The sequence below is a fragment of the Scomber scombrus genome, chromosome 15 (assembly GCF_963691925.1).
Source record: "Scomber scombrus chromosome 15, fScoSco1.1, whole genome shotgun sequence".
NCBI classification, from domain to species: Eukaryota; Metazoa; Chordata; class Actinopteri; order Scombriformes; family Scombridae; genus Scomber; species Scomber scombrus.
Window position 1 is genome coordinate 28,427,132 of NC_084984.1, and position 27,506 is coordinate 28,454,637.

At 38.6% G+C, this 27,506-nt stretch overlaps 1 protein-coding gene across 2 annotated transcripts in view; it reads right to left on the reverse strand.

Annotated features, from left to right (window-relative positions):
- slc12a2 (solute carrier family 12 member 2) overlaps nt 1–27,506 on the reverse strand; it is a 75,358-nt gene that overhangs the window by 27,974 nt on the left and 19,878 nt on the right. For both annotated transcript variants that reach the window (XM_062435104.1, XM_062435103.1), the window contains exons 2-13: nt 14,196–14,315; nt 10,613–10,688; nt 7,625–7,720; nt 4,791–4,930; nt 4,016–4,126; nt 3,409–3,517; nt 3,190–3,314; nt 2,142–2,226; nt 1,896–2,056; nt 1,701–1,808; nt 1,447–1,570; nt 368–469 (exon numbers count right to left, since the gene is read on the reverse strand). In XM_062435104.1, coding sequence (XP_062291088.1) covers nt 368–469; nt 1,447–1,570; nt 1,701–1,808; nt 1,896–2,056; nt 2,142–2,226; nt 3,190–3,314; nt 3,409–3,517; nt 4,016–4,126; nt 4,791–4,930; nt 7,625–7,720; nt 10,613–10,688; nt 14,196–14,315 — 1,357 coding nt within the window. The remainder of the gene's footprint in view (nt 1–367; nt 470–1,446; nt 1,571–1,700; nt 1,809–1,895; nt 2,057–2,141; nt 2,227–3,189; nt 3,315–3,408; nt 3,518–4,015; nt 4,127–4,790; nt 4,931–7,624; nt 7,721–10,612; nt 10,689–14,195; nt 14,316–27,506) is intronic.

Consider the following 27,506-nt stretch of genomic DNA (forward strand, 5'->3'; position numbering starts at 1 on the left):
TGTTCTGATTTGACATTTCTGGTTTGGTCATGCTAATTCTCTATCTGGCATTGGGATAACAGTTGAAAATTAGCTACTTGGATTACACTGGCACATTTACACATTCACAACCATGTCGATCAATGAGCCTATTTGAAAAAAATGGCAAACCATGCAAGTGATGTTCACACTGCATTTACAGGATGTTACTTCTACCTCAGATGGTCACTTAGCTTTTCCATGATATGACCTATCCTGTGAGCTGTAAAACACTGGCTCTAAGCTCTTTGAGGCACTCGACGGCTCGTTCTTACTAATTAACAAAGGCTTTTCCTCTGTTGTCTTAACCTCACTTCTCTTTCCCCCCATTGAAGAGTCTTGATCTTACCTGGTGAGTTAGCCAGTGAGGCATGGAACACAGAGAAGTTGATCAAGGCATAGGATGCCAAGAAAAAGTTGGAGATGATGGGAGCAATTATGTTGAGCTCGGCTGGAAGAAGAAAACAAATGGTCAACTTGGAATGGGACAAAACTTCCACCTGTTCATGTCTTTTAGTCCAGCCACAAACACTGGGGAATCATTTCCTATAGCAGCACCATCAGGCCTAATTTTAAAGTTGTGCACAAATCCCAACCTAGCATGCAGATTCATGGTCCAGATAAATATCTAGATAGTGTCCTCTTATTGTCGAACTAGGGATGAGTATTGTTTAAAAAATGATGATACCAGTACCAATCCAAGTACCCTTAAAGTGATACTGATACCAATTGAGTACTTCTTCATATACCCATCATATAAGTAGAAGCATTAAATTGCGACTTCACCACCTCAGACAAGTTGTAGCTGCTGTGGCAGTGGGCCAATCACATGTCGCTTTAAATCCAAGAAGGCTTGCATTGATTGGATCTGAGCAAGTCCACCCAAATAGTCATATTTTCTAGCTCTGGGTGCAAAAAGGATCAATTGCAGGTATCGTTAGACGGGAGACGTGTCCATACTACTCGGTATCGATTTATTTTGGTCAGTACCTTAAAAGGTATCGAGTACTGATACCCAGCCCCATGTCGAACCCAGTATTTTGCTAACATGTTTACGAGTAACAAAAGTCAATCATGCCTTATTTTACAGGTCCATAAACTAAATTTGTGATAAGTAAAATATAATTTGGTACTAATCAGAAGAATGTTCATGTTGAATTGTATTCTTATATTTTTGCATGTTCAGCTGAACCTGAGACTCAAATTTACTCTAACAAATCATTGGAAGTGCACTCATTGGATAATGTCCGCAAAGTCATCATTTTATCATTACACTGTTTGATTCGACCAACATTTTCATATTGTGAAGTGTAATGTACACTGTCATATCTATGCTTTTATACTCTTTCAGTCTTGAATAGTGTTTATTGTGATGGCAAACAATGATAACTGCTTTATTGTGCTAATGAGCGACGTGTGCAGCCTTACCGATGAGGATGAAGGCCAGACCGATAACAAAGGTCAGGATGTAGCCTCGGAGGGGCTCATTGTTCTTGCCGTAGCCTTTGGCAAACATGCCAAGGCCAGGGTAGATGTTGTCCTTACATAAAGCCTGTGGAAGCAGATGATATCATTCAACTACAAAATGAATTACAATATAAATCGTTTTCTACTGTAAATTGCTGAGTGGTTATTAATGTAACTCCTTTAGATACTTTCAAGCAGTTTAGGTTGACTCTTACCTGAAACACTTTGGGTGCACTGACCAGTGAGGCCAGAGCTGAGGACAGAGTGGCAGAGAAGATTCCAGCAGTGATGATGGGCCCAAATCCAGAGACCACACTCATGACCTGAACACAAAGTGAGATGCAAATTGAATTGTTGTTGTTGCACCGAACAACCAACATGTCCATCTGAAATGTTTGTTTGCTTCATACTTGGAAGTCGTTTAGGAGTCCAAACTTGCAGCCATCTTCCGCTTCCCTGCAGGAAGAAAAGTCGTAGCCGAATTTGCAGGAAGCCGTGGTGCAGTTGGCCATGAACTCAGAACTGATTGTGTCGTTCATGTTTCCGGTGGCGTCCCTCACGATACAGGAGCCTGATGTGAAGAAGACATGATTAAAACTTTGTTAAAAAGTGGGATAAAAGGTAGAAACCACCACATATAGAGGACATCACTGTACCTGTAGAGACAGCAACTCCCAGGTAGACTATTCCTGTGATCAATATGGCCAGCAGTGTTCCTCTGGGAATGGCCAGCTGTGGATCCTGCAAGACAATCACAACACAGACTTACAGTAACAGGTAATCTATAACTGCTCAAACCTTTTAATCCTCATCAATGAAAGGCTTTTAAATATCAATTGTCCACCCGCCACAGAGAAGGTCATTGGCTCTCAGTAAACAGTGACTGTGAAGATTCTCCATTTAACCACTCCCAACTGGGCAAAAATGGTCATAGTCGTCTTACTTTTTGGATAAGGAGAATTTAATCAACCTGCCGTAATTTAGGAAATGACTCTTGTCACAGACAATGTTTTTTAGGAGAGCTCCAGATCTGTCAGGAGCTGCCAGGAGAAGGGATTCATTCTGTGAGATGACCAGCTTACTGCTGACCATGAGCTTATTTAGAGCATTTCAGCAGATGTTGCATTTTAGCACGCTCACTAACTGACCTCACAGAGAGGGGGGAAATGTAGCTTAAAAGCACTGATGATTATGCCCCTCAGCCTGATTATAACAACAACACTGTACATGCTTAAGTGCACAATATCTGCAAGGTGCAGCACTAACACAAGCAGTGTAAATCAATGTCACTGGATGACAAAGAGAAGGCATACAGCTTGATCATACAATCCACTTTTTTTCACTTTAAGATTGATTTTTGGGCATTTTTGCCTTTATTTGACAGTAACTGGCATAGAGGCTGATAGGAAACAGGGAGAGAGAGAGAGAGAGAGAGAGAGAGAGAGAGGGGAATGACCTGAAGCAAAAGTCCCTTGCAGGAATCGAACCAGGGACACGGCCATTATGTGACATGTGCTGTAACCACTCAGCTACAAAGGTGCTCCCCTTTGATTTACTTTTTTAAATTGAAAAAGCATGTACGATGTAGGTCGGGTCTATTTTTTGTCCGACGATGACTTAGGAGTGATTCTGTGAGGTTTGATAAACACTGGTCCAGATCTCCATTTTTAGTTCAGTGAAGACCTTTAGAAGATGATGACTTACAGTGAGGTCTCCTGAAATGTTAGCTCCTGCCAGAATACCAGTGGCTGCAGGGAAAAAGATGGAGAAGACAGAGAAGAAGGTTTCCCCTCTGAAATCCGGACCCATGTTCTCCCACATGATAGCACCTAACAGCAGAGCACAAACAAGAACAGCTGACAAAACATGTACCAGTAACAACAAGTATATCAGCGCTGAAGGTTCACTTGAGTGTTGTCATACCGTCGTAGCCAAAGAAGCCCATAGGTTCCTTCGACTTGACAGGAATGAAGCTTCCAATGAAGTAGTTGATGATGGCTGCGATGAGTACAATAAGCAAGAAGATCTGGGCCTACAGTGAAGCAAACCAAACAAAGAATGAGTCACCGCCTGAAAGTTTTATCTTAAAGTCTGCAGTCAGTATTTTCAACATAAACTTGAGGGCCGTCCACACTGAGAACGATAACTATAATGACAACTATAAATATATAGATTTAAATATTGCTCTAACTCATGTGGATGGTGGAGTCCTCAACACAACTATAATGATAATGATAGAGGAGAACAATATCGTTGGATCACTTTCAGAGTGATTCAATGAACGATCAAAACGTTGACAGCCAATCAAAATCCTTCCCCTAAACCATACAGTACAACAAAAATCTGCTTTCCAGATGTATCATTTTAATTTGACTGATGTATTTATTTGTATTCATTCATTCATTTTAATGCAGCTTTGCTCCTCTCTGACCACAGACTGATGCGCTGTAAATTGGGGCAGGAAGACAGAGGCTATTTCTTTAGATAGGTTTGTAGACATATGCACTTGTAGGTTCTATGTAGTTCATACCTTGGCCTCCCATTCCATTCCTGCCACAGAGATGCCCAGGAGGAGGATTACTGTGATGGTGCCGATGATACGGACATCGTTGATTTCATCCGTCATGACGGCATCTACACTCTGATAGACAAGTCAAGGAGAAAAGTAAAGCCATGATGGGCAGTTTACAAATCCAATGTATCAATGCAATTCAAATGTAAAGTGCCTAGCAGATCATTAGGTTGCATAAAACAGACGTGTTAGTAACCATTAAAACTGTACCAGGAACAACAAACCTGCATAAGGAAAGAACTGTTCCTTTAGACTCACTTTCAGTAAACTGGTAGCTGGAAATCTGAAAGCTTTATTGTAGAGCTGGACTAAGATAGTGAGCACTTATCACCCCCTCCACTGTTTCCACTGTAAACATATTAAGTGGGGTTTTTGCATATGTGCAAAGTTTACTGCTATTTGCTGCTGCCAATTAAGTTTATCAGCTCACTACTGCAGCTCTGCGTGTAACCATAGCAACCACAAAAACCTAACAGAAGGACAATGGAGGACCTAATTTTACTGGTATCCACATACTCCAGACTAATATTACACCTCTTCATATCAGTTACCTTGGGTAAACTTGCTATATTAATGGTGTCAATCTCTCTCTTGGTCTACAGCAGCAGCCGGTATGTGTGCTTTGTAAGGGTGGGGTATAATTGAACTGAGGTGGTGGACTTGCACCAACATAAGACACAGCAGTGAAAGTACCAGCTGTTTGTAAAGCACCATTGAGCATTGAGAGACTTACAGTGAGAAGTTCCACGACAGTTTCAGCAAAGCCCACCACGTACATGGCTACAGCCACTGCGTTGGCAAAGGCGAAGATCAGACCGATAGAGCCTCCAAACTCTGGACCTAGACTTCTCGAAATCAAGTAATACGCTCCACCTGGAAAGAGAAGGAAATGGACAAATTGTTGGACAAGTTAACAGCATGTTCATACAGATTGGAGCCTGGACAATACTGTTTTTTTTCTGGGGCAGATACCGATCTTAGGGAATAAAAAAATGCCAGTATTTATATATTAGCCGTTAATGTAACATGTACAGAATATATAGATAAACACTCATTTTTTTGTAATGAAACCTGAAATGTAATAAATGTATGATATTCTACAGTTTAACAATAAGCTTTATTGTATAAAATGTCATCAGTGCACTAAAACAGTAAACTTGTGTGGGAATTTAATAATTAGAATTATCCATGAAAAAACAACATGTGAAACAAACAAAAAAACAACATATGCATATATTAAACTTGAATTAAGAAACAGGGTCAAATGCATAAAATGCTGCCTGTATAAAAAACATAAATATATCCGTATTATAATATATCTGTGATAGGTCAATATCGGCTGACTGATATATCGGTCGGGTTCTTATACACATAGCAGGAGGATGACGCGATTGGATTGGTGGATTGCACTGGAGAATCACTATCAGCAGTTGTTATCTTACATCTGTCAGTTCCTCCCAGAGTACAGCTAAAGGTCCTGTGAGTTGTCCTCTGTGTCATGACCAGAGTTAGAGCCTGATTCATCTACTTAAATACCCTCAGACTTACACAAGCAGGGCATCAGAGGCTTCCATTAGCGCAATTAGAACGCAGGTCGATTATGCGCCCCCCTCTTAAGAGTGCGGCGTGTTGCAGGACATCACAGCCTCACAAACCCAACAGCGGGCAGAGGTCTCCAGAGCAGCCCACGCTCCACATCAAGGTTATTTTAGCTCCGGGGTCACATATCACACTGCTAATCAGCTGTTTAGAACAGCCACTTACTTCTAACACAGGGCTCTACCCTGTAGTAACACTAACCTAAAACAAAGCAGCTTAGAGTTACAAGCAGGCCTGGCTGGACTCTTCAGCAGCATTTAAAGTGTGTTTGTGCAGACATTCTGTGTTGGAGAATCAAATGTGATACTTTTATGGCCACGTGTACAACTGGAGCTCATTCTGGTTCAACCAGTCACCAGGTGGTAAGAGAATGATCATTACCAGCTGGATATTATGCATTCAATTATGCAGAAATAATATCCAAGTGGGTGTATCATCTATCACTGCTCAATCTCAGGTTCTTGATCCACATCAACAATGGACTGATCTTACTAACAAGTAGCCTGATAGATCTTATTCCTCTGTGCCATACTCCTCTGTTGTTGTCTATTAACTATTCGAAACGGCTCCAAAGAAGAAAAATACAGAAAATCAGCAGCCAAATCTTTTATGGAATACCTAGAATATTTGAAGTGATACAACACAAACAGGCTCTGGCAGACTGTGATACAGAGAGTTTCAAGTTATATGATTAAAATCTCACACTTCACTGAGCAGAACTGACTTGTTTTACATCCCCACCCATTTGGATATGTGGACAATGGATCTCTGCTCTGTCATAGTACAAACAACGTTCAGTTTAAACAGATTTACTATTTTTTGTTAATACGGGACAAACATGAAAGGATTTGGGAAATTACCATGTGTCTGTAAAGAGAACAAAATGACCCACAGAAGTAGAAGGAAGAACCAGGGGGAGGAAAACAGATAAAGACACTTTGACAGTAAACATGACTCAGCACCTACATTTTAATATGACAACAATTACAAAATGTAACTGTAATGTAACATGCTTCAACAAATCCATGCTTTGATATTTTTCTAATGTATCCTCCTGCCTGAATGTAACCAGCAGAAAGTCACTGGAGAGAAACCAATATGAAAACTCAGTAGCTGTTATGAGCACTTGTTTTACTTAAAGATATACTATGCAGAATTTGTTGGTTGGTCTTTATAAACACACAGCATTTAATGTAGTGATGTAGTTTAAGTATTACAGTAAAAGTACTGTAGTATTATGAGTGATGAGATTATAAATTCTGATACACAAATGTGTTTTCAGTTTTTGGACATTTTCTCTAATCTTTGATTTTTGCTGAAATATTGAATCATTTGAACATTTATTGAAATGAAACCATGTGAGAAGTTTAGAGGGAAAAAGCTGTTAACAACTCATAGACATCTGAAAAGTGAGCCGACTACACACTGCTTTTAATGGCAAAATATAACCACTATCAATATGGATCACATAATATACATCAAAACCAACAAAAAGGCAGGAATCTAATATGCGGACAACAAGAATATCATGTCTACTCTGATTTGAATGCATCTCCACCTCACTATGAAATATTGAACTAGTCCACAGCCTGCTGTGTGTGAGCTGTTGTGAATATCTGTCAGACCACCCTGTCAGAGCTTCCATTCACTTCAACACTAAGTTGTGCAATCTGGAAACTCATTGAATTTCCCCTCTTGCTGAGACAACAGGGAGAGGTGTGTTTTGAACCCTTCTTTCATTTGAGTCCAAACAGAGCTGCACACATGACACTGCTCTGCGATGGACGACATGACTGTACACTGATAGCTGCTCACGCTGGTTAAAATCACACAGGTGGATTATCTTGTTCCACATCAGGCATAGGCTGAATGTTCTGTGAGAACTCAAGTCAATATTTTGGTGTTCTTTGAGGCACATCCTCTGTGACTACAGATAAGCTCTTGTGCTATTAAAAAAGATCACTATACCTCCTCGTACAAATCCATTTGTGGCGATGGCAGAGGTTGAGAGGCCAGTGATGGTGGTCACTACGGTAGCCATGAGGACAATCAAACAGGACAGAACTGCAGAAGAAAAAAAACACAGTGTTAACTTTGAAAGTAAAAAGAATGTGCAACACTGTTAACAGTTTTCTAACAGGCTTTCCCATCACTGTGAAAAGTAACAGAGCGAGCTGCTGCAGAGCAGTCCACCACATGTTTCACTTTGTGGTGATATTTCACTTCAAAGTGGAGAATTATCAACAAGTGCTGAGCAGGAGGGGAGGTGGGGGTTTGAAAATGACCACCCTGTGAGCACCCATATGTCAGTAAATATGGGTCACTTTTACTGGACAGTGATATTTGAATGTAGCAGTTATGTGAAGTCTTTGTCACATCAAAGCTAAACACTCCTGGCTGGATGGTAACAGTTCAACCTCTGTAACTAAATTTTGATGAAAGCAGCAAGAGCCAGTTCACCCAAATAAACAGCATTATTACTCACCTGTCTCTAGCTATATCGGTCCATGCAGATAGTTAAAGTTTTATTTTTCCAGGTTATCTTACCTTACAAAACTTATTCTGATTTTACTTGATTCTGGTTTCGTAAAAAATTCGTAACTATTTTTTTTAGAACAGGGGTGTCAAACTCATTTTTAGTTTAAGCTTAGCGCCACATACAGCCCAGTTTGATCTCAACTGGACTGGACCGGTAAACCCACTGCATAATAATCTATAAATAATATATCATATATATTTGTAAATGAGGTTTAGTCAAATTTAAAGGGGTTAAAATGTGAAAATAAACGTAGGAAAAATTTGCATTCATTCCTTTTTTGTGGACCCAGCATCAAATTTCTGCTTTTAATCCATTTTGAGAGAATATATTAGAGGATTATGGCAAAAATGTCTAAGTGGTGTAACCATAAAAACTTTGTACCAAATCATTCAACTTGCTTAAAAACAGTAAATTCTCAATAAAACACCATATCAACTAGTTTGGCATGATCTTACATTTTTTAACTTAATAACTTTTTATATTAAATAAAGGTAATGGAATACAATTGTTCTAAATATTACATTTAGATCAGGAAACATTTACATTTTTTTAATTAAGTCATTATTTGAATAAGTCCACTTAAATACACTGTAGGTGATAAAATATATAATTAGGGCCGGGACATTAACGTGTTAATTAAGATTAATTAATTACACAATAATTAACGCGTTAAAAAAATTTACGCATTTTAATCACAATTATTTTTGCACCTCGGAACGTTTCTCACTGGATGAGTTTCAGGCGGACCGATTATACTGGAGCACCAACTAGCGTAGTTCAGACAACAACAAACCACAGTGAACATGAAGGAAGTAGCTGATGAGACCGCTTTGGTTGGCCCTGTGGATGGAAGTGCGGATAAGAGCATGGTTGTGTGCAAGCTATGCAACAAGGAATTCGCATATCACCGCAGCACATCGAGCCTCAAGTATCACCTCAATGCAAAACATATAGCAGCTAGCATGGACGCTAGTGTGGTAGCTAGCTAATTTCTGAAATGTACTATATTTCTAAATATGCTATTGCTACACTTAATGGCAAAAATTGCACTGGTCTGTTGGACTTGAACACAAATAAACAATATTTTTGTTGCTTAAGCTTATGTATTCAGTCATTATTCAATGGTATACTAAAAATCCATGTGAAAAAAATTACTTCTCACTGTTCTCAGGTCAAATAATTATATGCGATTAATTTCGATTAATTAATTACAAAGCCTCTAATTAATTAGATTAATTATTTTAATCGAGTCCCGGCCCTATATATAATATATATAATATTTATTATTCTTTTATGGTTACACCATTTGACATTTTCAGGAGCATTCAGTCTTACTTTTGGTTAAAAAAATGGTGCAAATGTCATTTCAAATGATATAAAAGCAACAAAAATACTAAATGTACATTTTAACAAACCTGATGCTGCTTTTAAATCTAGTTTTAACTGATTTTTGAATTGCCATGCCTTATTTGTCACTGACCTATATAATATATAACATATAACACATATTATAACTTTACTATAATAAACCATCTATTTACAAAACAGATGAACAGCCTGGGATGCCTTGATAAAAATGAGTGCAATTCTTCAGATTATTTTTTACAGAAATTGCTGATTGATGTTCAGAATATGAATGGTTATGACCACAATAAGTATTCAATGTTTTTTTTCAGAGCATTGCATTCTGGGCAGGGAGCAGCATTATACATGAAGTAGGCTCCTCACAGTTTAACTTGCTCCAACCTGCATCATAGTTTGCAAAGTTATCCAGCGGGCCGGATTGGACCCCTTGACAGGCCAGTTCTGGCATTTGAGCCATATGTTTGACACCCCTGCTTTAGAACATAAAAGAAAACTGTTTATATTTAAAGTGTTTGTTTTTTTAACACTGTGCAGCATGAACCTCTATTATATGTTATTGCAATTTGGGTGAACTGTCCCTTTAAATTCTCTCTGACATTTCTACATGTTTTGCATGTCAGTCAGCATTTATCTTCCCAAAGGTCATGAATAAAAGCCCTGATGATTCCAGTACAGATGTGATGTGTGTGAGGCGTTCATGGTGTGAAGTGATAGCTGATAACACAAAGCATCAAAACAGGAAGAGTCAAACTTCTTGTTTTTGAAGAGCAGCTGTACCGTACGTGAAAACGTCCTTGAAATGTTGCGGTTTCTCTCTGAGCACACAGAGTGTTTTTAACAGTCAGATCTGACGTCTGACAGGCTGTGCGGTGTCTTTGTTCTACAGTGTGACTTTGCAATGCCGAAAACACAATTATTCAACACATTTGAAAAGGAACAGTCTTACACCACCTCTTTGTTCTTGTACACACGCCATATTACACACGCCATATTACACACACACACACTCAGTGTTTATCATTCTCATCTCTTCATTTGTGATCATTACTCACCAATTCCAGCCTGACCCACGATCCATGACATACGGATGAAGAGCATCACGCCCCAGATGTTCAACATACAGCGGACCTGCAGAGGATGGACTGTTACTGTGTGTACATGAAGTTTAACAGTTTAACTGGAAAATAAAGTTACTGCAGGGTTTAACTTATGAAACTTTCCAACAGTACAATAATATCAATAATAAAAAAGGGAACAGTAACAAGATGTCAACATGGTGTTTAGAGGTGTTGAGACACAAATTAAAGCAACATGTGGTTCAGGACAACTAAATGAAACTTCCTGAAATTAAAGAACCACCGCCCAGATGTGAATGTGTGTGAGGTGAATGTAAAGTCACTAAGAGCGCTCATATACAAAGCAGCTGCTTGCATGCTGCTTTATGTCTGATACTCATTTCTGATGTAAGAAGCAAATATGCACTTGCACCTATTTGATTAGTCAATGAAGCAACAGGCTGCATGTTAGACACAGGTTGCTGTATTCTCAAGAACAATATGGGATTAACCCTTACATACTGTTCATATTCCATCATTTCCCCTCATAGTCTCTATTCATAATTTCAGAACTTCAAATCATTCTTCACAACTCATCAGTCATTAATAAATGGGTGATTAAATCTGAATGAAGCTTCTAGAGAGCAAAGAGAGGGTAATCTTTAGTTTTTATGCTTTTTGTTGATGGAAAAAAAATATTTACAATCACACAATAATGATCCAACGTTCCATAATCCTGGAGCACATAACAACCTCAATGAATGATATTAAATGGGAATAAAAATAATTTTGAGTTGTTTTTTTATATAATTATTAGTCAAATATTCAAAAATGTGGATCAGCTGCATGAAAACACGTTTTCTCTTTAGTAAAAATGAGTCAAATTAGAATGGTATGTAAGGGTTAAGTCGTAACTTTAAGGCAACAAGATACAAAATAGTTATAATATTTGAGAATGACCCTTTAATGAACTGTTTTTCTTCTTACTCTTATAGTGTTGATATCTTACCTTTTCATTGAAATGAATTTATTCTTATAATTATTATTTTATACAATAAAATCTAATAACTTATCACTCAAATGTACAACTTCATTCTACTCACTTTCATCTCATAAGATTATATATTTCTAACATAACTCAAAAAGCTGATTTTGTTTTCCTTTTTTTTTTAATGTAACTGAACTGAAAACTTCTGAGTTAAACTTACATCATGGATAATGTTCATTCCACATTATTATCTTCTATTTATTTATTTGTTTTTAATTCCCTCACTCAGCTGAGGAACATACAGAATCCCTCCCAGCTGCAGGCGTGCAGGTCTTCAGCTGACCCCTCTCCCTGCAGGGATGGGCACATCTATGTGATACTCATCCTCTCCTGCAGCACTCTATCACGGCCATTACAAGCCAGCTACCTGACATGAAGGTTTATATTAGAGAGGAAGTGAGGACTCCTCTTGTCAAAATAGAAGCAGACAGATGATATGCAGACAGGGTGTGATGACGCCATCCTCTGCTCAGGTACTTTCAATAAATTCAAACGCGTTGCCGTGAGTGATTTCTCCCTCAGCAACGGTCTGAGCCAGCAGTAATTCACACTCACGCTCCAAAATCTTGAACAGAATGTGAGCTCAGAGTGGCACACCTCACACCTGTGATCTACCTCAGTCACTGTGTTTACATTCACCTAAGTGAGCAGGTTACTCCAGGCTGAGCGGGTCATCAGTCAACACACACTTATATGAAGTGTAGAGCTACACGCAGCACATTTCTCTTCTTCTCCCAAACTTAGAAAGGAAGAAAGAGTGGAGCTCCTCTTCACAGCAGGAGAGAGTGGAGTCATTTTAAATAGAAGGACGCTTAACTCTGTGTATAATGATCTCTCCTTTCAGCTGCTCTGTGCTGTGCATTCCTCATCCCTCATTTCTCTACTTATAAAAAGCCAGTTACCCATATATTATAATACAAATATAGATGTCTCCTGCTTCCCTGTAAAGTCCATTCTCAGTGTATGTGCACTGGTGGATTAAACTTTCTCTTTTCTCTCTTATCTTACTTATTTATTGAATTATTTTATTTATTTACTAATTTACTTATTTAATTTAAATTTTCCTATAGATTTTTATCACCTATTTTCTCAATTTTTGTCTTTTAATTTTTTCTTTGTTTTTTTTTGTTTCCTTTTCTTTATATGTTGTCACTTATTCTGCCTTATTATCAGCTTCTCAATCAACTAACTGTAAAGCACTTTGAACTACATTAACCTTTATGAAGGGTGATCTATAAATAAATACATAAATAAATAAAGTTTGATTGATTGATATTTTAATGGAGCAGAGAAACGTTCCTCTTTCAGCAGATGGATGTGTACATACATCATTCTGCACAGAGAAGCTCAAACATGCAGCTGAAAGAACTAGAAATATATTTGTGGGTGGAGGAACTTCCTGGAGAAACCAGGTCATTTAGATGCATTAAGTTGAGAACATAAGAACAAAAAGCTCCACACACATTGGTCCTAAACATAGTAAAGCTTGAAAAGTGGAATGTTGAATCCAACAGAGCAGTAAAGCTGTTTAACTATTACAGCTGCAAATCTTCATATTTATTTGTATTTAGTTTGAACTTTGCAGTCTGTGTAGTTAAGACGAGATTTTGCAACTAATAAGAAAATACGTTTTTAGAATCAGGTTTTTTTTTATTTAGAACAGCAAATGATTTTTTTTATAATAATAATAATGATGTCTTTGTACATTACAGTAGTAAAAGGAGCATATTACTAATGAGTTATAATGTGAGCTGTCTCCTGTTTGGGTTAATGAGGTTTTTTAGTGTTCATGTGGTTTAGTCAAATTTAAAGGGGCTAACATGTGAAAATAAACATATGAATACCATCATGACATTTCTGCTTTTAATCCATTTTGAGAGAATATATTAGAGGATTATGGCAAACATGTCTAAGTGGTGTAACCATAAAAACTTTGTACCAAATAATTCAACTTGCTTAGAAACAGTAAATTGTCAATAAAACACCATATCAACTAGTTTGGCATGATCTTACATTATAACTTTTATATTAAATAAAGGTAATGGAATACAATTGTTCTAAATATTACATGTACTCTGGGGAATCATGGAGATCAGGAAACATTTACATGTTTTAAATGAAGTAATTATTTGTATAAGTCCACTTAAATACACTGTAGGTAGATAAATATTTAATATTTATCATTCTTTTATGGTTACACCATTTGACATTTTCAGGACCATTCAGTCTTACTTTTGGTTAAAACAAAAGGTGCAAATGTAATTTCAAATGATATAAAAGCAACAAAAATACTAAATGTACATTTTAACAAACCTGATGCTGCTTTTAAACTAGTTTTAACTGATTTTTGAATTGATTACCTTGCCAACCCTTATTTGTCACTGACATATAAATGCTCATTTGCATTTGTTTTTGACTGACTGTGATTTGAAGAAAATAAAACAATAAAACAAGAAAGTAACCACAAGTAAAGATGTAATGATTGCTTTAGAAAATGTGGATTAAGACATCATCGTGTAGAAAGTCACTGACCAGCACTCCTTTAATCCAGCCAAACTTCACCACTCCTTTGGACTCAGCTGCTTCCTTGGCAGCGGCCTCTTCAGCCGGGGTCAGCTCGTCACCGTTGGCAAAGCCATCCTCAAACGGCTCCTGAGAAGCACAAGAATGAAAATCATGTTTACATTAGAATCCTGAACTGTGGAGAAAACACTGGTGCTGTCATCCAAAGTCTGAACAGACATTTAATAGCCTGAAATTCAGCGTTATGTGGTTAAAGCAGATGAATCCTGAGTGCGGCTGTGGTGGAAGAAGGAAGTATGACAGGCTGACATCAACAACACCAAACACAGTTATCTTTCTTTCTATCTTAATGGGAAAATGATTCTAAAATTACATTCAAGACGCCTGAAGAAATGAAATACATACTGAGACTATAAACTGGAGAAAAAAATGATTGTTTAATTGAAGTGTTTCCAAAGGAAAGTTAAGACTTTTATAGATGAACACTTAAAGACAGTGTAAAGTGAATTCAGACATTTTCTTCTAAACACATTAAATAGGTCATAAATGTATTTCTAAAAAAGGTGTAAAAAGCATTTCAACCATTTAGATTTGAATTGTGGAGCTAGGCTTCACAAACTGTATTTCAAGATTTCTGTGTCTGGATTTAATGGGCGGGACTGAAAATCTCCTGATTATGTAACCGGTGACCAATAGCACGGTAACACACCGGAGCATAAACCCGCCTCTGCTGCTGTAGAGGTATAAATACATTAAGCGCACACTACTACTACTACAGTCTACAGTTAGCTAGTTAGCTGAGTTAGCCGCCGAGCTAACCACCAAGCTAGCTGCCGAGTTAGCCGCCGAGTTATCAGCTGAGTTAGCTGCCGAGTTATCAGCTGAGTTAGCTGCCGAGTTAGCCACCGAGCTAGCCGCCGAGTTATTAGCTGAGTTAGTCGCCGAGCTAGCAGCTGAGTTAGCAGCAGAAAGTTCTCAGGCCTAGCGTCCATGTTTCTGGTAGAGGTGGTGACTTTGATTGACAGGTGACACTTGGTAGGGGGCGGGGTTTCAGCGGACTCGCCGGGCACGCCCACAGCGTTTGGGCGAAGAGAAATAGGAAGACTTTTACACAACTTTGAAGCCTAATTCATATATTTGGCGATTTTTTTAATCATTCAAATTTTGCAGGGTGGTTAACAACACATTTTTCTGTGGTATGTCAAACTCAGAACACATATTTATTTGACTTTACACGGACTTTAAGTTCATTCATGTTCATTATTGCTGGTTCACTGTATGGGTTTCTCTGCACATAATGAAGGAAAAATAGAGAGTCAATGCCACATATTTGACTAAATAGAAGAAATGCTCTGTATATTCTTGAAAAGGAAGAACACATGGGGCTCTGACTTGGCTGTCTTCCCATCTGATATCCAGGCTACTTTAAATAAAAGCTTAAAGCAGACACACTCATTGAGAGAGGCGGTGTGTGTGTCCTTGTGTTACTACAGAATTTAAAACACAGGAAGCCCCCCTCCTGTGCTCACACAATGTTGTGACGTCAGTGGCCTCTGTGCCAGGACTCTCTGAGTGGACAGCCATACTGTCTTTCCTGCATTTATAGCTCATGTAACGACCTCAGGATGAACACAGGACATCTGCAAACCAATCCCACGCCCTCAATGAGTGCTTTCACAGTCTTCCTCTCTCCTCTTCCTCCTCCTCCTCCCGCCAATAAAAGAGTGTCAGACAGACAGAAATAAGCTTAACAACATGACTTTAGAACAGCTTTGAAATCCTTTACAAGAGCTGAACAAAAAGTGAGTGGTTAGCATCATGTTCATGGCACAGTGTTACATGTGTTATGTGACCCAGAGGCTGCACTGTTTATTACAAGCTGTGACGGCTGTGTGAGTCACAGCAGCTTAGAGAATGTTGCTGCTCTTACAAAAGTTTAACATGAAGCTTTTACCTCAAAAGAATCATTAATGTCTTCAGCAAATATCACTAGACCTGACACCATAACTATTTTGTTGGACGATATATTGTCTCAGAAATAATCGTGATAAACGATATTATTGTCATTTGAAGATCATTTTATACCACTGATATAATGATAATATAATTGTATAATAATGTAAGGGGGGTGGGGGGTGGGATTGGAGAGTGGGTGCTACACTTGTGTAAAAACACAGACTGTCATTATGGTTGAGGACAGAGTTATTTACCTTTAATTCTTCTACAGTCTCCACTCAGGACGTACACAGTGAGGAATGGAGGACACTACTTGTTTAGCTAATGTGACATGAATAGCCTCTTAGCTGCTAATGTGAAGTGTGACAATACTGAAGTCAAAACAATGATAAAGGTCATGTCCATGTATCATATGATAAGTCCATATATAGACATAAAAAGTATCTTTATTGAGCAAGTGAAGACTGTGTTTTCCTCTAAAAAAAAGTCTAAAATTGGCGAAATGATGATTAAAATCAGGAACTATGTGAGCAAGATTGTGAATCGGACCAGACGTTCGATACCAGCTTTCATTAGGTTGACACTCTGTGATACACACACATTTCAGATGGTATAAACAAAAGTATTGAGGGTCAATACCCAGCCTGGGTTGTACAGCGATTTCAAGGGACATCAATTATCTGCAAAGTGTTGTTTTAATGAACTCATCAGTGTCAGAATAATGCCGTCCTAAAGGCTAGGTTACATAAATGTATCAGTCTCATTGTTTCTTTTTTAATAAAACTTCAAACAGCTCTTAAAATGATATTCTGTAGATGCCCTGTTTAGATGGAATATGTTTACAGTTATTTGGAAGTATGTTCTTTTACACTGACATTTCATATCAGGATATGGATGACCTTGGCTTTATCCTCTTCCACTGTGTGACTATTTTATTTTACAGCAGTAGAAATCAAGTGTGGTGATTCAGCTCTGGCCTGCTGTGTGCTCCATGTCCATCAATCAGTAGTCATGTCCTCAGGGAGTGTGTGTGTCCACTGATGTGGACAGTAATGTGCACTTCCTCTCAGCGGCAAACTCTGTGACTAATTGTGCAAATTAACACTAGTTATTGGTGTATATTAGGCTGAATTCTCACTAAATCAGGCGCTGCAGTGAAAAACGTCAGTGCCCACAGTGATCTGAATGGGGGGAGTTTGTTTAGGCTGCAGGTGGGGGAGGGGGGCATAAGGGTGCCGCAGTAGCCTCTAGCAAGAAAGTTGAAGCAGCATCAACTTTTGGAGGAAAAACAGCCTAACATCATGCTGCAGAGACTGATCAGGACTGTACCACCCTGTCATGAGGGCGGAGGATGAGGGGGAAAGGAGGACATTCCTCTTCCATTGATAATGTTAAAAGTAAAGTTAGACTCCCTGACTCATTTATATAAAAAACAGAGAGAGAGAGACAGAGAGACAGAAAGACAGGGAGGTTGAGACAGAATCAGAAATACAAGGATTTGAAAGGTTTTGATATGTTTGTAATATCACAATATTGATAGAATATATGGATTTATTAACCCAGCTCTACTCATGAGGATAGTGACATGTTTAATATGAGGAGAGATTGTGATATTTATTGATCTAACACCGAGTCACTGACAGTATGAGCAGAGTAATAAATGTGCAGATTTAAAAAGAGTCGATTGTACAGGAGTCATTTTCTCCTCTCTCTCTTAAACACAGACAGAGCATCAGCTGCAGCGACACAGCAACATTTATCTCTCCAGAGTATGGAGGCCGATCAATCTCCTTCCAATTCACAGCTCTCACTGTACGTGACACTCATTCTATCACTGTGCTGCCTTGCAGTCTGCTGGGCTCATTCACATGCACCTGCCCAGCAGCAGGAACACTGCTAAACTAACATTACTACCGTAAACTCCTTTATTTAGCTCAGCCTCAGAAGGTGCAGGCCTTTACTTGAAACAGGCTTATTAGACACACTTTTTTTCCCAATTCTTTCCGTTTTTAGTCCAGATTTCCTCGCATTATAGTAGTAAGTAATATAGTAAGGTTTGTTTCCTTTTTTAATTTGCTTTAATTTAATTTTGAAAATGGTAACAGATAGATAAGGCTGGGCAATAGATCAATATAATATCGATATCGTGATATGAGACTAGATATGCTAATATGGTGATATGGCATAAGTGTTGTCTTTTCTTGCTTTTGAAGGCTAAATTACAATAAAATGATATTCCCACTTGGTCATTACATCCACATTACTGATGATTTTCAAAAATCTCATTGCGTAAATATTTTGTGAAAGCACTGATCCCTACATTATTTTCGCAATATCGATATTAAGGTTAGTGGTCAAAAATATTGATGTTAGGGAATTTTCCATCTTGGCATGTTCTGGGTCCAACTAGGCTTTGCAGCCATCGCGAGGCCACACCAAATCTTAGACACTGTCTCCTTTTAGATAGTAGTAGACAGTAGGTCTGCTGCTTTTGGGGAAAACAGGAGGCCTTCTGATAGTGTTGCTATAGCAGCCGAGGTCAGATATGTGTTTGCCTGTTTCTCTGAACGGACCAGAGGTAACTGTAGTCAGAGGTCGGATATTGTGAACCCTGTTGGATGGAGGACAAAAGCCCTGAGTGGTGTCTAAGCCCTGTCTTTATCTGTAGACCAGTAGACTAAATTCTGTATGCTTTAAATGTGTTGGATCTGCCCATATTTGGGCATGGCATTATCTGTGTGGTTTAAAGTATATCCCCCGAGGACAGAACCTTCAGAATTGAAGGGAGCATCAGAACATATTGTGTACTGATCATTCCTTCACTTCTCCTTCATCAAGTAAATAAACCTTTTCAATGCAAGACATCCGGGACTCCTGTCTACTCTTTCCACTGACGCATGGCCTGCATAATTAAAAATCTCTTTAAATTGTTATATTGATTTTGTCCATATCGCCCAGCCCTATAGGTGCATAGCAGAAAGGGTGGAGATCCAGTCAATGGCAGGCTTATAACCCCAGTCTACATCCATAGAGAGAGTATAAACTAGGTAAAAATGGTCTAAAAAAATCAATTATAAACCTGGGTCAAAGTAGAAATGTACTTCGATACCTTATTTTCTTGATATTAAATGTGTCAAAGCACAGGATGGATAAAGATATCATTTAAGAAGGATTTATGTTCTGATTGTAAATTCAGTGAGATGAGATAAGCTGTTTTATTTGTGGTATATATGAGGCTACAGCATGTATAAGTATATACTGTACAGGTTGTGGAGCCCAGGAAGTACAGCCATGGCTCATGCTGGTGCTAATGGGGATCTTCATAAAGAAAGACTATAAAAGGGTATAATCCTATCATTTCTTGGTAGGCTTTTGACATGACCTCTACAGGAAGTGATGCTTCAAGGCCATCATCTTAAATCTACAAAGTAGAACAGACTGCAATTACATGGTCTATTAACAGATTTAAAATCATGAATAAGGTCAAAATATCTATATGCTCTTTAAAATTAGAGAAAGCTGATTTAAAAAAGGAATGTGATGTTAAAAATGGATTTCTGTAAAAGATGTTGATTCATGGAACATTCATTGGGACTAATTATCATTTTTACTTTTTGTTTTCCTTTTTGCCCAAATAATGTGATTAATGATTTACAGACCAGAATAAATCACCCAGTTTCACTTTGAGATGATTAAGCTTGTTTAGAAAGTGGAGCGAGGTCTATGATTGATAGATGAAGAGAGGAAACATGAAACTAATATGAGTGAACATGTATCAGCACAGAGGCTCTGTTACAATGACCATAGAAATAGGTGTTATAAATTAACAACGAGTGTGTGTGTGTGTGTGTGTGTGTGTGTGTGTGTGTGTGTGTGTGTGTGTGTGTGTGTGTGTGTGTGTGTGTGTGTGTGTGCGTGTGCGTGTGCGTGTGCGTGTGCGTGTGTGTGTGTGTGGGGGGGGGGCGCTCAGCGTCTCTCTTCACCTGAGCCATCTGTCAACATGAACACCTGACTGTGACCCCTCCATGACTCAGCATCACTGCTGGGATGTGACCATGGCAGAGACAGAGAGAGACAGGATGATCTGATCCACAGAGCTGTGCAGCTCTAATTTAACTAACAATAGCTTGTTATTATGATTTCCTTAACATTCATATATAATCAAAGAAATCATGAATTCTGATTATATATATATATATATACATACATACATTTTAAAAATGTATATATACATATATAAGAAAAGTGGATGGTTATATCCACATTTTAAAAAGTATTGTATATGTATGGGTATGTTTTTTGTTTTTTTTCTCCAAACCAGGAACATTAACACACTTGTATATAGTGTAAGGAATGTATGTATATTGTAGACTTATATAATTACAGATTATTTTAGAGATTGTTTATTGTTTATAGTATTTTAAATTACATTTTTATCACTTCACCAGGGGGATCAATAAAGTGTACCTTACCATATATATTTGTTTTAAAAAGGCCTTACATGTTGATTTTATGGTTAATAATAAATACATGGCGGTCAAGACTCATGCCAAATTGCAAACATCAACATCTGCAGTTTGATTCCAGCAGCAGACATTTGTTACATGTTATTCCCTCTCTGTCCCACCTCGCACCTCTAAACTGTCACTGTACAATAAATACATTTTTTAAAACAGCCACATATATACATATATATATATATATATATGGATTTTCCTTTATGCATAGAATGCTGCAAACCTTCTTCTCCTGGTCTGGTTTACCACAACACTGAAACTACAGATGGTGCAGCAGTTAGGAACACACATCAGGTGTGTGTGTTCAGTCACTTTGAAGAGGTAATGTTGCTGTGGCCCACAGCTCTGCTTCACAACTACACAAGTGTACAAACTCAAAGCAGATGTTCCTTTGACAAAGCATTAAGCTGAAGGTATGCACCAAATCAAAAAAGGGGGGGCATATTTTCAGGGACAGTTTTGTCAACATGTCTTAGCGGGAGACCTCAGATGTACGTCCAGACAGGAAACACAGGAAGTTATTATGGAGACTGTGTTAGACGGAGTTAGTTACACATTATATATGGTTTCTGCATCAGTCACCATCCCACCACTCTCTTTCATGGAGACATTAAAATGATAATCATAACTAGTTCAACCCTGCTATCTAACACAGATCAATACGGGTAAAGAAAAAATAGAATTCTTGGCAGCAGCTGTGTTGGAATCAGTCCAAAAACAGAACCGGTCTTTGTAAGCACACGGAATGAAGCAGGAAATTACAAAAAGAAGCCTTTTCATAACAGAGAGTCTCTCCATGAGTCACACACCCTCCCCTCCCCATCCTTTAATTTCAAATACTTACTGTCTCACTCATTGTTCTTCATACTAAACCCCACAGGAATCTGAAGACCAGAGTGCACTGAGTCTCTACCAGTCAGCCGGTGATATCATCCAGCTCTGAGTAATGACGCAGAGTCTCTGTTAATGGGCTCCAGAGCACACATGGAAAAGCCAAGAGAAAAATCTTGTGGCGTGCAACACAGGCCTGAGAACATCTGATTGTTGTGTGAGAGTGAAGGAGGTTAATAGACCTTTGACCTCTGACCTCTGCTGGATTTAACATGTTTAATAAGATGGTTAACAAGTTCTGAAACTAAATGTTTAGTCAGAAGAGAGAAACTACGTCCAGTCGTGTCTGAGGACAATAGTCTTCAGTCGAGCCAAAACTAAAGGGCTTTTAATTTGAATTTGAAACTTTTAATTTGAAACAACAGGAAGTGGCGACATGTGAGTCAGACCTTGGCGTTTATAGGGCAGGTCCCCCGCCAAAAAAACTCCAACTCAGGAGTCGAGCCTCATCGCTAAAAAGTGAGTAGACCGCGTTGGCCAGGAAATCAACTAAAGTGTGGCGTGAACCCCGGAGCAGTGCCGGATTTTCCGATTCTGAATCGGAAAATCTATTTTCAATCAATTTTCTGAAATGAATCCAGACATCTGCCTTCAGGGTTTGGCAGCGCTGTCAGTGGAGCAGCTCGCGATATGTTGGACCAGATCTGGCCCACCAGATCTCACAGCCAAAGCTCTTTCTACGCTGGTGTTGAAAACAAACGAACCCTCCGCGCTGAAGCTAGCCAGCAGACTGGAGCTGCAATCCGACTTCATTTATGACACTAACTGACATTTTGTGGCGGCCCACATTATCATTGTGGTGGGCCGCTACAATAAATAAATAAATATATGGGTAACCCTGCAGTTCTTTGCTTTCAACTGTTTATCTGCTGCTGTTCTTTACACTACAGTAACATTACTGCTGATGCATTCACTGTCATTTTTTACATTTACTGTTATAAACATCATAGAAGTTAAAGTTCAGCTTCCTGCTCACTCAGATTTTTTTTAAAGTTTTACATTTTCAGAGTGAGTGAAGGAATTAGGAAAGAAAAGAGAGATGTGAGAAAGGATTCCAGGATGTAATGGTGTTGAAAGGAAAACAAGGATCAAGTGAAGAAATGTACTTTCCTATATATTCTTTTTTCTTTGTCGCAAATAGATTTTCTCTTTTGGAGCAGTGCACATCGCTCTCATTCTCTCTCTGACATACACCCAAACAGACGCAGACACACCTGCACCGACTTGCCCCCCCCCCCTCCCTCCTGCTGCACACACACACACCCCTCTGAGCTTTTTTAACCTCCAGTTACATCAGGCCATCTACAGTGGCGGCGCGCTCGCTTTATCTCTCCACTTAAAAATGTAAACAGTTAAAGATCGATTGGGAGTCTCCCTCGCTTTGTACAGACTGTAGAAACTTGGCACGTCATGGTGCATTCAGGTGCGCCTTGTAAACTCTCAAATCTACATGTATGTCAAAGCGTGTGAGACTTCAAGGTGCATTCAAGTTCACCTCGTAAATGCAGATCCGCATCTAAAATGGCCACAAAGGTTGTTCTGCAGTACTGCAGCATTGTTAATAATTAGATGTTAAAATCATAACATTTAACACACACTCTCCCTCCCACCTGTCAGCTACCACCACAAGTAGAAAGTGATTCTGTGGGGAACACTGGAACTGATTCAAGACGTCAGACGATGAGGAAACATGAACAAATCAAAGCAGGAGGCAGAATAAACTGTTGATGTCTGACTTACAGCTGTGTGGAGAAGAATTACTGCTCTGGAAATATTTTTAGAAACATAATCTGTTTTCCAAATGTAAACTGAAGAACATCCTAACAAACAAAAGTCAAGTCACAAGATTAAACCCTGCTGTAAAAAGACTTTTTATACAGACACTAACACTACATAACTATTCCAATACAATCATGTTTTCTTAAGCTGTTAAAATGTTCATCTCAATAACTGTTCAATTCACAACATTCAAATTGGAGAGTTGAGATGTTGCAGGAAGACAACGGTCAAAACATGAGTGTGAGTTGGAGAAAGGAGTGACGGGAGTAGTTTGTTGTGATATTAAGAGTGTTATCTTAAATCCTTTAAATAACTCCGCTCTCACAAGATTCCAGAACAAGATTTCTCCTTAACCTCCTGCGATCTGACTGTTGTTTAGTATGCATTTTTTTTTGTTTTTGAACAAAATAATGTCCTCATATGGGGACCGTAGGTTTATTTTACTGTATAACATCCAAGATGCAAAGAGAACGAAATTACAAGCAAAGCGCTGTCAAAAACACATAAGATAAATTGAAATAGATATATAACAAATAAATAATTTAAATAATTAATGTCTGGACAGGTACGAAGTGTGGAGAATGTAAAACGTACACATCAATAAATAATGAATAATATTGCTCATATTGATGACAGCTGCCATCTGTAAGATCTGTAAAGCTGCGTTCAGACCAAACGCGTCTGTCGCGAAAAAATCGCTTGAATCGCTTCTATCACGGCGCTGGATCATAAATATACATTTTTTGGATCATCGCTTCATTCGCGCTTGTGACGTCGGGAGAAACTTGCCGCTGATTGGATGTCACGGCGCGATGCCGCCTGAAAAGTTCAATGTTTCCGACTTTATTCACGCAGCTTCAGACGCTTGATTCAAACATTCATTCATTCGCTTCAGACGCTTCATTCGCGCCGCCCGATATAAAATCGCGTGTGATCGCGCCATTTACATTGATTTTCTATGTAGACTTGCTGCTCAATTCGCGTCAGACGCTTTTGGTCTGAACGCAGCTTAAGATGAGAGAAACAAAGCAGTCAGCGCTGCGTCTGATAGCAGCCGGGTATTATTATGCAGAAATAAACAAGTTTCAACCGTAAAATGTGATCAGCTTTTGTACCTGGTCCACTTTTATCTGGGGATCAGCTGTTGATTGATTTGGCCAAGATGCCTGCCATCCCGTTTTTATACTGTATTGTGCTTTTGCTACCACTAGGTGGCACAAATAAGCATTAACTAAACTGCTTAACGGGTCAGAGTTAAGCAGAATGAAGTATAAAGTCCAGCAAACCCAAAATATAATGTCCCCATATGAGGACGCAGGGTCGAAGGAGGTTTAGCGAGACTTGGTTAGACACAAAAACTGACAGATTTAAGCAAAAGGTTAAAAATAATGCACTTAGTTGATGTAGGGTGCTATGGGTACTATGGGTGCTATGGCCCCAAATGATTTTCCCCTAAAGCCTGTTTCTGCCACACACAAAAAGGGCAAAATAGGGTCCAGGTTAAAATACAATACAAGTTTCCCTTTAAAAAAAAATGCCCAAAAAAAGTTCTCAAAATGTTTCCTTCAGACAAGCAGCTGAGTCAAAAACTATCAAACTGAAATCTGAAATCAGGAAGACGTTAAAAATGTCAATAGTTGGTGTAACATACATTTTTTGGTCAGTACCAAAAAAGTAGTGAGGTTTGATGCTCAGCCTGGGTTCAACATGTGTGATTAAATGTAATTAAATGTAATTAATTGATGAACAAGTTAAGCTCCAGCACGAGGTCGGCTATGATCACGAAATCTGGCTAAAAAGGGACTCAAACATCTGGTCATCAGGACGGTACGTTTCTAACTCAGAGTGATGTCAGGTCAGGCTGATGATGTCATTACACAACAGTGAAATCAGGCTCTGTGGAATTAGGGACACTATCAACCAAGGAGCAGCTGTGTGGTTCATCTGTAAAAAGAGGTCAGAACTGATGCCAACTCCAGCCTGCCTCTGTCTCTTCATGACGCCTCTCATTCAGACTACGACTCTTCCTCACATCATCATCATCATCAGTATCATTACGTTGCATTTACAAACAGGTGAAAGAATGCTGTACCACTTATTACACATGTTTGCTTTGACTGATTTATCTTTATGACCCTAGTGAAGTTGGAGATCAGGAATGTGGACAGGCTGGTTTCTCTGCATCATGTTCATGATCAGCACGCATTCTATAAAGCAAACCAATCACAAACTATCTGAGGTTTTAACAAAGCTTATCCACTGACAAACATGCTTTTACTCATCACAGTCCTCAATTTAAACTAGTGAGCTGGAAAATGTAGTCCAACATTTCTGTTGTACCTTTATTTTGGTGATCCACTAATGATGAAACAGTATACTGCCATTTTCAAAAAGTGCCAAAAGAAGAACTATTATTGGCCTGTTGCAGCTGGTGGAGCTCTGTAGATTACATTAAAAGGATTTTCACACACTGATGCAAAAGCTTTTTCCAATCATCATATAAGAAGTGATTTGTGTTGTTGTGCATTAGAAGCAGTGAGGGAACCAGAGCAGCTGGCACACATAAAAGCATCCAGATGTTCAGGTGTAAAGTCAGTCGCTTTGCTTGTCATTCTGAGATTGAAAAAGTTCTTTAGTCTTGATGTTGGTGATGGCTGAACCATTGTGAAAAAATATCTTATTGAGATTAGACCTGTCACAATAACTACTTCAGTTGGACGATATATTGTCTCAGAAATAATCGTGATAAACGATATTATGGTCATTTGAAGATCATTTTATACCACTGATATAATGATAATATAATAGCATATTAATGTAAGGGGGGGGGGGGGGGGGGGGGTTGGAGTTATTTACCTTTCTTCTACAGTCTCCACTCAGGACGTACACAGTGAGTGATAATGTCCATATATCATATGATAACAAGTCCATACATAGACATGATCATGTTGATTATGTACATAATTAAATTATAATTATATTATATTGTGTTATTGTATGATAAGTCGATAATTATTGTGAAATTACGATTGTTTTGACAGATATTGCAACTGCGATATGATTTACGATACTAGAGGGAAAGATCATATTTACATCATTATTCTCATTCTCATTGAAAAACATTAAAATGATGATGTGTGATTATTGTGGGGATCTGTACCAAACAAAGATGTTTTATTAAGTCTGTAGAATATGATGTGCTGGCCTAGACATCTCTACAGCACCTCTATATTTAAGTTCAAATGGCATTTTTACACACTTTTCACCTTTAACAAATATTACACCTCCTGTAGGCCATATTGTGATTTTAATAGAATTTTAATTAATTGTTGAGCCCTGATGTTGGTTGACATATGCATTTGATTTACAGCATTTTATTCATGTTGGGGATCAAGAGAGGTTGTAAAAAATCTTCCTGCAACATCACTCCCATCAGTAATCACATCTGAAAACACTAACATGTTATAATAAAAAAACTTTTTTGGAAGCAGGTGGCCACAAAATAACTGAGAAAGAGCATTGCCATGGGGACTGAAAGTCTTTCAATAATGCCACTGAAAGTAGGAAGGAAAAGTTACATCAGACTGTGTGTTAGAACAGTTTGTCCTGCAGTTCCTCTTCTGCTTAACAGGCTGTAAATGTCACCTCCAGCAGCAGGTAGTAGCACACAGCTCACCCTCAAGAGTGTCAGAGGCAGCACTGCAGAGCACACAGCACGCAGAGCAGTGCAGACGACACAGGATGAGTTAGTCGACATTATCTACATGGCTGAAGCGACACAAAGGCCGGCTTTGCACAACAATGACAAAGCATCGAGACCTTAGCACGCCACTGCACACTGTACTGTGATTCTCCACCAAGAGCACTGCTGCTGAAGAGAGCACATTTTTACTTTAACCTAAGAGAGGGTGTGAGGTACCTCTCAAGACCTGCTGTTTAACTTTGAAATGTTTTGTACGGTACCAAAGTCAGTTTCAAGCCAACTTTCATCAGTCGAATCCACTACTATAAATCTGTGCAGTAACAGGATCCTCACACACTTCATTTCCAGGAAACACTGGCATGTTCTGCCTGCTACATATTAATAAATTATTCATCCATGGTAAATGATCTGCACTGACGCAACACAGCTAATCTAAAAAACAAAAAAACAAATAAAAGCTCCTGTGTGTTGGTG